This window comes from Thunnus thynnus, chromosome 6 (assembly GCF_963924715.1).
Source record: "Thunnus thynnus chromosome 6, fThuThy2.1, whole genome shotgun sequence".
Classification (NCBI taxonomy): domain Eukaryota; kingdom Metazoa; phylum Chordata; class Actinopteri; order Scombriformes; family Scombridae; genus Thunnus; species Thunnus thynnus.
Window position 1 is genome coordinate 14,926,207 of NC_089522.1, and position 14,740 is coordinate 14,940,946.

Genomic DNA, 14,740 nt, shown 5'->3' on the forward strand with positions numbered 1-14,740 from the left:
TGCATCTTGCATCCTTGCATCCTAATATTTTTATGTCTTAAAACATGTCTGGAATAAGATAAAACAGAGATACTGTAAACGTGTTGATTCACTTTTCCAGTTTTATTTCCAAATATAAATAAACACCTCAAACAAATATGAAAAAAGGAAGCCACACAGGTATCAGTATTCTGCAGTAATGATAGTAACATTAGCACCTTTAAGGCAGTCGGTTGAAGCCACATCTATTCGCCTTGACAATGTAGCATAATAAAATATTAAATGTACATACATTTACAAAAATATACATCCTTTACTATAACAAGCCCTGGTGGAATGCTTTTTTACAGCTTTAAGTAGAAACAAAGAAAAATAAAACAATAAAACAATAGATAAACTGGACAGCATGTTAGAAAATACTTTAAATATAAAAAACTACATATGCACTACATATGACATATTTGACCGTGCAATTACATAACACATTACAAAAATAACATTAAAACTACACAGTATGTACACTCCTATTTCGTGAATGCTACATATCAAACAGACAATTGAAGTCTGTGATCAGTTTCATAATGTTTTGTTTTCAGCCTGTTCCTCTTCATACCTGCGCTCAACATTCCTCTGCTCGACTGCCCAACATGTAACAACGCAGTTCATGGGATTTGTTTCTTCATACTGTACGCAGCAGGAGCAACACAGGCTGTGCTAGTTGGCTTTTATTATCCCTCTGATAGAGATCTGTTGTTTGCACACGTCCAGACGAGTGCCGGGCTATTGTTTTGTTTTATGACCATCTCTGCTGGGTTGCCATGGCACTAAGGCCTCTGGCCCCAAAGTCTAATCCTGTCCAGTGTGTCGAAATTCCAGACGTTGGCTGAATCATTCCAGTATCACAGTCGTACTCCCAAATGTTGTCATAGTCCATTTCCTGGTCATCTGGTTCTGTGGGTTCAAGATACGAGTGGTGATCTATAGGAGGGAGAGAAGATTCCCAGGCTTTTAGATTCAAACAATGAAAGACAAAACCTCGCCCTGACTGAATAAACTTAGACAGTCCCAACGTACTTATGGTATGATTGGCTCTGTCCCAATATTGCCCCGACAATTATCTTTCTGTAAAACCAGTATTGTAATCTGTCAATACATTTTCATTTGTCTCACTGTCTAATTGTTCAGAAACATGCAACCTGAAATCACTTGGTTGCAGCATGTGTTAGATTAAATCTGTAAATCTAAGATAAATGCAATTAGCAGGTACATGCTTCTCTTGTTTTCATCCAGGTGAGAACGCATCCGACATGGACAATCTCCTGCTGTGTGCTATATGTGTGAAAGGGCAACTCCGTAAAATGTCAGGACCTGATTCTCCGGATGTTGTCCGGGGTTCATATGTGAAAAGGCTTGTGATAAACGAGCCTGTAGATATGAGAGAGCGTAACCCTGCCCAGTTGTGTGCTGTCAATCACACTGTAGGAGTAAATCCTGTCTGTGGAACAGTGCTCTCTTACACTGGGTTTCCGCTACATGAGACATCTGCACAAATGGCATTTAGAGAGGCACTAAGTTTCACTTCACTAGCACATTTGCGCATTTCCTGCACTTTCATTTCTGCAGCCTTTAACCTTCTGTCTACCTACTGACAGATTGAAATGTTCAATCAATTCAAAGTGCATGCTGTGTTTAATTTAAGGTGTAATGGAGTGTGAGCAATGTTCTGTGTCCTTGGTGGTATTTGGGTAGGCGGCTGACAGTGTTGACTTTCATAACTCACACTTGTGAGGAAATATGATGCCACAGTGTTATAGCCATGATTTGAAAGAGCAACTATTGTTTCTCAATAGAAATATAAACCCTATTTAGCCATGAAAGATTGAAAATCTTGTCAAATAAAAAACATGCTGTCAGGACTGGGAGCACATAATCATTTACTATAAACTGCCGTACTTGAGTTCACACAGGGACACTGTAGATAAGATGAGGAATGTTTCATTAGCTTCATGATTGCATGCCTTCAGTTCTTACCTGGTGAGTAACCATAAGGCATTTGAGAGGTGTTCATCACAGAGCCCGATGGGAGGAGAATCTGTCAACAGATGTGAAAACAAAAGAAAGTTACTTCCCATGATCAACAATAACAAACATTCTCATGTTCGCTGAAATATCTTCATCTGCGGCACCTGTTCAAATATCACCTGCAGAACAAGTATATACACACGCTCTGCTACCATACAGCGCTCCATATTTTGCACCACAGCATTCCAGAAACCGGAGTGTCCTGGGAGACGAGTATCTCTGTGTTTCTCACCTGCTCTTGCACTTGGCCGGGCGCAGGCAGCAGCTTTAGCCTTGACACGGCCTCGGCTCTCTGCTCTGCTTGGCTTTGAGGAGCCTCCATCTCCAGGCCCAGAGCCTGTCCCTGGGAGTTGGTCAGGACCAGGCTTCTCCTGCAACGCTTGCCCAGGGGAGGTGTGCGTAGCTGGAAGGAGGAGGGTAGGAGCTGGGGGGTCTGCTGGTGGTGGTGTTGATGAATGGGTTCTTGCCAGCTCTGATGCTGAGGAACAGAGGGAGACATGTCAGGATGGGGCAGTTGTGAGCATGTGAATCAAGTGTTTAGATGATTAACAATAAGGATAATTTCACCTTGCTGTCAAATAGATCTTTGGTTAAATGAGGTAACACTGCAATGAGCAGATTTTGGTTAAAAAAAATCTTGTTTGTCTATAAAATCAAATGAAATTGAGCTGGTTCAAGGTGATTTAACCAAGAATTGTGAAACAAGTAATTTCTAAATTTAGATTTAGTTGTTAATAACTAAAAATAGTTCAATCTTGTCATTAGAAATGATTTAACATGCTCAAAAAATCCAGACTACCACCACGACCAAATAAAAAATAAGTGGAAATATGCAAAGGTGTAAACACGTTCAGCAATCAGCTTGATTACATAGACCTACTGATTCATGAGTTACTGGTTGTTGCCAAGTCTCTGACAACACCTGATCTTTCTTATTTTTCCACTGTGTGTATGTGTGTGTTTACTGCTTGATATCAGACAAGCTGTGCAGGTGTAAATTGAACCTATGGATCCAGTATCATTGACCCACTTACCACTGGCCTGGCCTCATCCAGAGAGTAGATTTCTGGGCTGCAGGGTTCATCGTACAGGGGCGACAAGGGCTGCCGGGGGGTGCACATGTCCGAGTGGCGCTGCGGGGCGTTCAGGGAGTAGTTCAGGGTTGTCTGAGGTGTGCTCCAGCTGTTTGACTGATCACAAAAGATCCAAACAGATCCAAGAGTTAATTTAAAACACCATGTGATGACTATCACCAAATTTCCCTCATCCTCTCTGTCTGTCATTTTCTCTCACGCTCTGAAGGTTCACATAAGGCAATCACATAAGCCACACTTAGTTTTGGGATTAAGGATCAAATTACCAATTAGATTTTGGACAACAGTCTGTTGTCTCAGAAAACTGCCGTCAGCTGTCAATATGTATAAAAACTGCACTCCTAACTGCCATATAAATGTGGGGATGTCCCCTGTGTATAGTAAATGTCTGATTGGTGGCTTAAGTTTTGTTTATGAACTATAATAGACATTTCATTCCTTGCACCATCAAGTAGATTTATCTTTCAACCTCAATTCTGCACAAATGCCACTATTACCCCCTCTCAGCCTGCTGCTTGGTGTGTCTATTTTTGTTACTGATCACATGACATGTAAAATAAGTCTACAGTCTCGAGGGGAATATTCAGTTATCAAGTTAGATGCCAAACTGACTTATTACCTTGACAAGCGGCGCTTTCTCCAGCTGCTGCGGGCTGGCACGGTGCAGGGCAGAGTAGGGCGTGCTGTAGATCTGAGACAGCACCGAGCTCTCTGCAGGCTGGAGGTAGGAGCTGCGCTGTGGGGAGGAGTAACGGAGTGACAAAGGTCGTAGGTCGGGCTTGGTGTGGGATGACACACTGTTGGTCCTGCTTCCCAGGCGGGCAGTTTCAGTCGAGGAGGGACGGCTGGAGCTATACTGTAGAGACAACAAACACACCCAGGGCAAAAGTCAGCCAAGAGTTGTGGACTTATACAACACGGGTGGCATCGGTGATTTCAACCACGGAGTGCTAATAAAGCAAACATCCTCCCCTCATCATTAGTTTTCTGCATCATCGTGTGTTTTTTAGTCACCGCTCTCGACTGAGTGTGTGAGAGGAAAAAGGTCATCACTCATCAGTTTAATTGGGAGAGTGGTGTTTGAGGTCAGAAGCTGAACAACAACATGTCTTCTGGGCACTGAGCCCTTTCCACTTAAAGCTAATTAGATGGGCAGTTGGCCTACATAGTCCGTCTCTCAGGAGAGTTTGGTCAAAAGTCCTGATAATGCAAAGAATCTGAAATTAACAAGCAAACTTTTCACTGCTGAATCAGCATGTAAGGGGCTCATGTAAGATGTTTCTGGGATAAATTTCTGACTTTGTTAGGTTGTTTTTTTTTTTCAAGGCCTGAGATTATCAGTTGTGCCTTTGTAGCTGCAACAGGAGCGGTTTAGTTGCTACACCTTGCTTAATAATTAACTATGTAAAAGTAAAGCCTTGCTGCTCTGCTCCACCAAGGCAAATAAGAAGGAGGGGTCTTTTTTATCGATGTAAAACTAACTCCTACCACATTTATATTTGTGCAAATATTGGAGTATTGGTGTGTGTGTGCTTCAGTTTATTAGTTCAAGAATACTTAACACGAAAACTAGCAAACAGCTGACTTACACAGAGGGGCTCACAGTATCCTGGGGAGAGAGGGTTGTCTTCATGAATGGGTAACTGAAGGTTGTGGGACCCACGTCCACTCTGTGACTGGCTGAACTTTAAGGATTCAGAGCGTCCTTGGCTGTTTCCACTCCACCTGTCAAACTGGGGCGCCTGTAGGTCACACAAGATGCAATAAATTAATAATATGACAGAGCAAAGAAGCAAAGCTAAACAGACTTTTTTGGATTTCTATTGGACTGTTGACTTAATAGTAGTAGTTGCAAGGTATTCATATGCTGAATGTTGATGAATGAATTCTGAATGTTAATTTACAAAAGAGGTGCAGCTGCATTGTCTGCTTCTATTCTCACTTATCCTCATACTTAAATTCACTCTGCACGCAGGTACACAAACCAGGTGGAGATAGCTCGCGTGATAGGTGTGGATCATCAGCAACAGTGAAGAATATAATTGTTTTTGGCCCATGAAATGAAGGAGGGCAGGGCTCACCTCTCTGTGCGTCGGGGTGTAGATGATGTCATACACAGGGGGCGGGGGACTGAGAACGGGCACGTCAGCAGCTTTGAAATGCTGGATCCACTCGCAGAACTCGGCCCTATCCAGACAGGACACCACTATGGGGTTGATCAGCTTTCCTGGGAAGAGAGGAGGGGGGGACAAAGCCTGTCATTCGGTCCAGTCGCTCACTGGAATGTGCTTCAGTCAGATTGCCATTCACTGAGGATAAAACCAGCTCATTCATGGAGGGTTACACTTTGTGACGCTAGCGGATTCATGGAAAAGGCCACTTAGCGTAAAACATGCATAAGAATGCACACTCACATTTAAATCCCTTTAACATGTCTATTTAAACAACAGTGTGCTGAAGAAACTGTGGCTGAGCAGCTCACTGATTCGGTGTATTTACCTTCAATCATAAAGGTGTTGGGTTTAACGTCTTGGCAGGGTGTGGTCACAGTAATCATGTTGAGTGGAAGTTTCCCCTGTAATCATAATGACTCTTAAACACAACTCTCTGATGCAAACATTGGAAAAAATTGGATGTACTGTATGCACACAACTCAGGATATGATTAAACTTAAGGAGAAAAGTTCAATGAGGTCAATGGTACCTTATAGAAGAGCCCATCGTTCTCCTCTGACAGGATGATCAGCGTTGATGGGTACATCACCAGTAGTCTGTCATTCTGCTCCTGTGGACACATGAGAACAGCAGCTGATGAGCTTAAGGTGTGTGTGTAGTGTTTTCATTTGATAAGGGGGGCCGTATTTAAATATCCTTATCCAGTACTAGAATACCAGCGTCATTTTAATGGCAGTTTACTACTTTGTGTGTCAATTTGCATTTCTCTTATATAATTTTTTTCATTGTTACACTTCTGAAAAGGAGCATTTTTAGTGCAACATAAGGGATTTGGCTCTTGTAGAGCCTTCCTTTTCTCCCTTTGAGTGCAGGGTATAAGGAAAATTCTCAATAAAGTAAAAAAGTAAGCAATAAAGTAAAAGAGACCTTGTACAAGAGAGAATGGCACAAATACTTGATACAGCCTGATAAAGCAATCCCTTCTAACTATGTGAAGAGAAGACCGAATAATGCAAAGTAAAGCACAGAGGCAGCCGTGAGACTTGGTACAAACATTAAAAAAAAACACCAGTTTTATCCTTTAATACTCTGTTGAGAGACACAGTTTAAATCCCAGGAGGATCTACAGTCAAACCAGTTAGTGGGGCATTTAAAGGTGCGGCAGACAGAGAGTTTATGTTTCCTCTCCCTGGCGGAGGGTGTGTCTGGAGAGACAGCTGACATTCCAGCTGTGAGGTGAGTCGAGTCACTGCGTGAGCTGGGAAAATGCCTCTCACACACCCAGATCCTAAATCTCACACACTTCAATAGTGCTACCGCTATTTCCCACAGTGAATTAATTACAGATACCCATGCAAGCTGTGTCATGAGTACTGTTTTTATTGGCTGCTATGTGAAGCTATACCAGCATTATTTATTCACGCTCATGTCTGATTTGGCTCATAGTCATTTTCTCAAGAGTCATCAGTTGGTTGCAGGTGTCTGACACCATGTTACACCTTGACAGGAAAATACATATGAATAGAGTTATGTAAAGATCGACTCCAACCTTTCCCCTCAATCCTTACATTGTGTTGAGGTAATGCGTATGTGTGTTGCGCAATTTAAAAGCTATTTGAGTCACCTGGATTTAGAGCTGATGTTATCTTGCATTTATTCATCATGTGAAAAATTCCCAGAGTTTGACAACATGTATGTATCATAACTTACAGTATACCACACTGCAGATTGTGTGTTTTACTTCTGTATGACTCAGATTTGATAAGCAGTAGTTGTGTCGTACCTGACAGGGCAGGTGCTGCAGTCGGACTTTAGTGACGTAGGTGATGGGACCCAGGCTATCTCGCTGAGAGCCCTCCCACTCGTAGATTGGCTCTCTGTTGATGGAGTTCCTCAGCTCCTCTCTGCCTTCAGGAGTCTCATGCTGATTTAGCTATGGAAGGTACACAAGGGATAACGGAAGTCAGACAGAATCATAAGCAAAGTAAATATGAACAGAGCTCTGCCCTTAAGCAAATTTAAACATGCTGATTTTTTCCCCCCAGAATATCACTCTTTGTTGTGTAGCCTCCTAAGCTAAGGCTTATAAAAGCATCATCAGTTCTGTTATTTTTCTTCTGTCATGACACATCTAAGGTTCATGTGTTTCATCAGCTATTTCCCCACCTGTGGGTGTGGAGTCAGCACTTTAACCCTGTGCAGATGTTGGGGTTAAGTTTGATGTAGGCTGTGATGCGGTCAAGGCCGCTCCCTAGTATCCAGCCCCGAGGCCCAGAGCTGGCAGTGACCTACTTGACTCACCGAATCTACACGCTCACACACATCCTGTATTATCAGAATGGGTTGAAAACAAAAGCATTTTCCTGGCTAGTTCACCAGATGGATTAGAAGATGACCACATTCATGTGGATCTTGTTGTGTTGCAGCACAAGAGCGGGTTTTTATGAGTCATTGGCTATTTGGGGAAAGGAGCCACCAAAAAAGTGTTGTTGAACTTACCCTCACTCTGGTGAAGTTCTCAGGTGCAATTGCAGTGCCTCCATTCGCCTCGATATTTTCTTTAAGTAGGCCAAACCATAGGTCCAATTCCTCTTGGTTGGCACAGTAGACGATGATGTGGTTAAGGCTGACACCTGCAGGGAAAGGCAAAGGTCACAAGGTCAAAAGGGAAAATGGCACCAACGGTTCTCGTTTTTTTTTTTTCTGAAAGCTTTCCGTTATGGTGATGAATCATTAATGGGGTTCACACTCTGTTTCCTTGGGGGTTTAGAGCCTGTTATGTAATACACATAATAAATGTTAACACATGTTCAAGACAGTAAACCACATGTAAGAGTTACTGTGGAAGATCAGTCCCTTGACCTGCCTCGTTTGGCATTTAAAAATTGTAGCAGACTCTCCCTCCCACAACCTGCTTACCCAGGAGGAGTGAACAAGACCTGGGATGAAAAGAGCTGGAATCTCCCTCTATCCGTCCCACACATACCAGAGATAAACAACAGAGATAGCCTTTTTCATTCCAGCCCCACAGCTTTGTACTGTAATTGTTGAGAACTATAGCCTTGTCTACTGACTGCTCCTTAATAAGCAGCCACTCTGGACTCATCTGTTGACTTTCTCTTCATTCCAGCTCTTAATTGTAGACCTTGACCATAGCACTCCCTTGAAAAGTGTCCACATTTGAAGCAAGAAAAGTGATGTGAAAATTCTGGGGACTGGAACATATAATGAGACTTTCGCTCATTCAAACTATTACTCAGTTTACAGAGGTCATTAACTGTTGTTAAAAGTAATTAACTGTCATTTTCTAACTTTCACAGCCGCACTAATTCAAACCATGTGAAGGCTTCTGGGAATATTCTCAGACTGTCTCATCACACTCTAACTCACCAGCACCACTTAATACTAAAGCTGATTCATATTTTCAGCCATGTGTGAGGAAGACGAAAGCCTCACAGAGGAAACATCTACATCGGATCTCTCACTTGACTCAGAATTTCGTCATGTTTCCTCAACATGTTCCTTGTCAGTGAGTCGTCCCGTAAGGTAAGTAAAGTTCTGTAGTGTGTAATGAAAACAACTGAAATACAATAACACAAAATAACAAGCTTGATCCGGGAAATTGAAGAGCCAAATATGAGAAAGCAACGTCAAACTGCGTCAATATTGTGACAGCAGAGATGTTTCAGATTTCACTTAGATAACGTTGAAGACATATAAACACAGAAACCTTACACTCTTCATAACTGACTGACCTTATACAAGTTAGATTTCCTTTTAACTTCATGGAGTTTATTGTTTCACCAGGCAAAGATCAAAGTTTAGTCCCTACAGCATCCTATTTCTACTTAATGAAAAGTTTCAGATTGTCCTTTCAGAGTTCAAAAGCTAAGTGGCATTACTACCAGACATTAACCTGAGCAGTTTTTGGAATGTGCCATAGATTATATGCAGTGACAAGGCTAAGAGCGGTAGCTGGGCTTTTCTGCACGACAGCTGGGCTGACTAAAGTGCACCTGTTGTCTAACAAGTGGGGCCTTTAAAGCCGGTTTGGCCCCCTGGCCAAGGGTGAAGGGGGCCCAACTCTAGTTAGTCTTGGGGTTGAGTGGAGGTGAAGAGGGTCGCGGCACCTTTGAATCACTGGAATGTGACAACATAGGAAATGCTGCAGCTTGAAAATAGCGTGTAGTTCCTTGCTGGTTTTTTAAGCGAGGAGAATTTTTACTTTGATCCATCAGTGATGAGAGGGACAAACATAGCAGACCACCAGCAGAGGTAAAAATAGTGACTTACTATGACCATTAAAAATGTAGTAAGAAGTAAGAAGTCAGCCACAGCTTATAAACATCCTTCTGGATTAGTCAGTTCCAGTCTGAGTGATTGATCAGCTAAATTCAACACAGCCAATAAAATCTCAAAACATTACAACATTCAAGGGCTTTGTGCCAACACCCACTTTTGTCTCTTCAGTACAAGTTGAACTTACCGTTTATTTGAAAGGCAAATTCTTGGGGTTGGCTGTGGTTGCAGTTCTGTTGCAGGTTGCAGATGGTGAGTTCTTTCAATGGAAGAGTCCCCTGCACACAAAACAACAAAAAGTTCAGTCATGCTTCTTTGGACAAAAAAACATTCTCTCATTTATACACTTCTAAGCATTCTCTGCTACATTTCCCTTGCTATTATGCTCTATTTGAGAGGGCTGTTCTGCTCTAAATTAACTAAAACACAGTTATAAAAGCTTATTCACCGTGACACTGAGGTCTTGTAAGCCAATGATGTAGTCATGTCTGCCTTCCATTTACCGTCATCTATATGCTGACTAACACTGTTTGCAGGTGCTTAGTTGTCTCTTTTCTGACATGACAAGTTTAGCCCTCAACAGACACAGAATCATGATGATTAATGACTGCTCACGCTTTATGAGACAGGTAAAGAGAAGTAATCATACTTTCTGTTTATCAACACACTGCTGGTTGAAAGGGTATGCATGTCAAAAGTTATGATGACATAAAACTCTGCCCCAAAGGAATATTTAAAACTATTAAAAAAAAATCAATCCTGAGATATTGAGGAACCCTGGATTCTAATGAAGGGATGCATTTTTTGATAATATTGCCTGAGTTAAAACTCACCTGGTATGTCAGTCCGCTTGTGTTGTTGGACACAAAATGAAGGTGTGTCTGGAAGAGATCCAAGTAGCAATCATGTACGTCCTGCAGAGACGATAAGAGAAGTTGCAGATATACTGTTGATAAAAAATAAGTCGGGTGGCCTCCAGATTTGTGCTATCAGAATTCATGCATGTGCAGGTTTTAATTCCAACCAAACATTACAGCAGCTAATTTCACAGATTTGCAAACTTTTAATTAGAAAACTATTTGGTGAAATCAGCTGGTTTAGTGTTTTGATTAAACGAAACCGTGCATGTGCAATGGTATCAGTGGGCGTTGTCTAGAGGCCTATGTTGTAATCTAATCTCTTTTCTAATGTTTTCTCTGATGAGGAAAATATTACAGTCATATATTATAGCCCAATAAGCCTCTAAGATTAATGATTCTTTAAATCCCTGCCAGGAGTTATGTCTAATTCTTTATTTCATATTGGAACATCTTGTTCTTGTATCATCAGCTGTTTTATGAATCATCTAAAGGAAGTGTTGTGATTGAGTAGGTTCTGGATGCTCAGAAATGTGAAAACTTCTTAAGTGACCACAAAATATGATTAATAGTCACTTCACTTCCCTTTCTTTAATGATAATTTTATGGCTTTCTTTGTCAATACTTGGGTAATACATGTTTCCTTCCTTTGTGGTTTTATTTTTCTGTTGTAATACAATGTGTTCATTTTCCATCATGAGCTCACTGAACACACCTTTCCTTCTATCAATCTTTTCTTTTTTCTCTACTTTTTGACAGCTCTTGTGACAAAGCTCTGACAAATTGCAGTTCCCACAGCAAGGAGCCGGCGTGTCCTCTATCAGTCCCTGGGATCAGAGTTACACTCTCTACCCTGAGGTTTTCTCTCTGAGATGTTTCACAAGAGCAGCAGAAAAGAGCATGTCCAAACACAGGCTGCGGTCCGCTTTGTGGAGAACTGATTGGATTATTCACAGCCAGCCACCACGTCAATGCCAGCAGCGAGTTTCAGTGTGTTTGGTGGCTGCAGAGCAACATCCTGTTACTCTCCACCTGTTTTTGTGGTTTTGGCACTCACAGGGCTCACATGGATGACTGGCATGATGTGTCATTGTAGGCTTGGTCATTGTTTAAGACTTCATTGACCACAATAAAGATTTTGCAGCGCTTGCTTTGTTGCTTTCCTGATATTTCAACATAGACTCATTAAAACGTTATTTTTAATCCACTCACCTGGCAGTGAACGAAACGGAAACGAACTTTGGAGCTGTGAATCATCCGGCCATAATTCTTCACATTGATACTGCTTTTCTTCCAGCCGCTTGCCGGGTCATAGGGGAATGGTGGATCCCATTTTATATTCTCTATCGTCTGCAGATCTTTGGAGGACATTTCCTGCAATCATAATCACGATGTCGGTGAAGTTTGAACATGACAATGATTAAACCAGTCAGACCAGCTGTTAAAGTCGGTCAGAGAGACAGCAATAAAAAATCAAATCGTGCACAGATTGACATTTGTAGGAGAGCAATTTTGTTTGGTATGCAGATGATAGGGTTTCATGTTAGTGCCGTTTCCTGCGAGCCGACGGAGGGTCTTACCTTCCTGGGGGTGACAGTGCACAGGATATTGATGATACTGTTGGACTTCTCCTGTCCCTCTTGGGGATTCTTCTTGCGAAACAGGCGACTGCTGCTCAAGAGAGAAGAAAACCACGTGTTAGCACTCACTTTCCAGTGTTTACCATCTAGTCCATGTTTGCCTTTCAGTTCAACTTCACGACTGCAGTGTCAACAAGGAATATTTCCTGTTCACAGTCATTTGTTACTGTTGTCAGATGGAGAGATGACCTAAAAAAACAGTCTTTGCTCTATTGTTTGAATTCATAAATTCAAGGTCAGTGACTTATTTTTCTGTTTTCCTCTTTTTTTTACATTATAATCAAATGACAGTGACTCTGGACCCACTGGCAGAGTCAATGAATCATGGTTTCTATCTCATGTCATATAAATTAACCAGAGCCGCTTCCTTTGTCCTCATTCCATCAATGCCAGCCATTTAAATGATAAGAACAATCAGGTCTTGTGTTTCTGATAGTTAGGATATGCATAGGCAAATCAGCGTTCAATGTCCCTCTTTGTTTTGCATGACCCTCATCTGTTACCATTAGTGTCACAGCTTTATGAGGAAGCTCCCCACGCTGCAATGATAAGGCTCAGGGACTGCTTTTACAATCTCGGTTTGTAGTTTATCTGCTTATCTGCACATATGTGTTTCAGTGTCCTTTGTACAACAACCCAGGGCTTTGTCTGCGCAGTGGGAATCAAGGCCTGTCTAATCAGGAAGTCCATGTCTGTGATGCTTTCCCACTACATCTCTTTTTTACAGCTCACTTGTGCACAGAGAAAAATGCGATAACCGTGTACACTGATGCAATCTGCAGTTGCAAAGTGAAAGAGGAATGTAGATAATAGACAGGTAGAGATTTGCACACCCAACATTCTCCAAGTCATTGCTGAGGCATTCAACAGCTACTCACTCCTCTTCTCTGTGGGGAATACCTGAGTCTGGCCTAATTCACTAACACAAAGAGTTAGTAGGGACCACGGCAAACAGGAACACTGAATGTATTGTTCACGCTCAACCATCGATCCAACTTGGAAAGCGTATCAGTGTTCAAGCTTGAGCCGTTAGGTTTTTGAAACCCAGTGGGGGGTTTTATTGGGTTTTTATTTGAAAACCAAGAGCTACATGGCATGTTTGACAAAACCAGACCCTGAATCATCACACTGGAGCAGAGGCTAATTAGAATCAGATGTGGTGGTCTAGCAGAGTGGGCTGTACCAAGTGTAACATGCCCAGGCATATAATAATCCCAGAGGATTAAAGAAAACCAGATAGAAATCCAAGTATAACCCGTTAATGTCAGTCAGATCCTACATTCATGTTCAAAGCCTTCAGGTCAGATCATTACAAGCTGTTAACTTGTACATCAGGAGTCATAAACCGGATATCATCAGTCAATAATTATAATTGCCCACATGTGATCATGATAATGAATGGGGTCAGGTCCTGATTTTGGAGGGAAACCAGATTCACTGACAGCTGCTGGCAGATCATCTTCACAGAGATGCAAAGAGGAGGCAAATGGTAACTGGATCATTGACACCGTTGGCCAGGCGGGCACCACTCAGGCACGACTCCGGGACTATCCCGTATTACCATATGATCCTGACCCTGGCCTCACAAAATTCACAACCTCTGTTTAACCCCACTGCTCAAACCCTGAGAAATACCAAGAATTCCTTCCAGCTGAAATGCAAAGTCTAAAATAACAGCAGTCAAGGGCATGACGTGTACTCCGTATAGAGCAAACACACTGACACAAGTACAGTAAGAACGCCTGGACAAGTTGGATTGTTCTTACCTGTTTCTGCGTATGAAACTCTTGCTGGAGAATCTGAAGTTATGCTGGGGGACACATGACATGCTGCTCCCCATGCTGCTGCGCTCTGTGGGGCTTTGCGCTGCTCTATAGACAAACTGTACTCCTTCTGTGATGGATGAGTGTAATCCAAGAGTGCAGTGTGCTCCCTGCTGAAGTCTGACTTATACTGAGTGAGCACTGGGCAGGGTGAGGGCTGTATAGTCAGACCTGTGAGAGTGACTGCGTAGGAGGGGTGGAGTCTGGGGCTGTGTCACAGGCTGTGTGTGTGTTTGTGTGTGTGTAGCGAATAACCAGTAGGACTCACACCTTCTGTGAGTTGCCTCTGTCTGTTAAATCAATCCCAACAACAAAGACAGGGGGGTTCAGGGAGAAGTGTGCCTTTTCACACCTTCCAGGAGCCAAATGGAGCTCATTGTGGGTTGCCACTGAAATGAGTGGTCACTAAACACACTGGATGGTGTGTGTCAATCAAAGGGGAAGATGGGAGCTTCCACTGGCATGCCCAGACATGAAAAAATGCCTGCAGCCTTAAGGAGTCTATTTATTATTGGCCCACATGCTTGAAACACATCAGTGTCATTTTGAAACTGAGGTATCCAGGAAGTATTATATTACTATGAACTTCCCTGTTTTGTGGTTTTACTAATTTAAAAAGAAAATACACTATAGATGTTAAAAATAAGCAAAACCTCACTATGATATTTAAACCAGGGGTACAAATGTTTTAGGTATCACATTGTTTTATGAGATGTGAATATCAGTCTTGTTCTGCCTTTGTTCTCTATGGGATATTTGTCTTTAGCCTTTCATCACTTCTAGGTCAGTCGT

At 42.2% G+C, this 14,740-nt stretch overlaps 1 protein-coding gene across 1 annotated transcript; it reads right to left on the bottom strand.

The window, feature by feature from the left end:
* Positions 1-83: 83 nt before the first annotated feature.
* On the bottom strand, positions 84-14,491 carry plekhn1 (pleckstrin homology domain containing, family N member 1). Its single transcript, XM_067591976.1, has 16 exons — positions 13,892-14,491; positions 12,066-12,156; positions 11,698-11,859; positions 10,462-10,542; positions 9,816-9,906; positions 7,829-7,962; positions 7,113-7,262; positions 5,859-5,939; positions 5,655-5,730; positions 5,237-5,382; positions 4,745-4,897; positions 3,775-4,011; positions 3,096-3,251; positions 2,294-2,539; positions 2,011-2,071; positions 84-957 (listed from the first exon to the last, which is right to left on the bottom strand). The coding sequence occupies exons 1-16, from the start codon at positions 13,963-13,965 to the stop codon at positions 773-775; spliced, it is 2,124 nt and encodes a 707-aa protein (XP_067448077.1). The 5' UTR covers positions 13,966-14,491; the 3' UTR covers positions 84-772.
* Between the last annotated feature and the right edge of the window lie 249 nt (positions 14,492-14,740).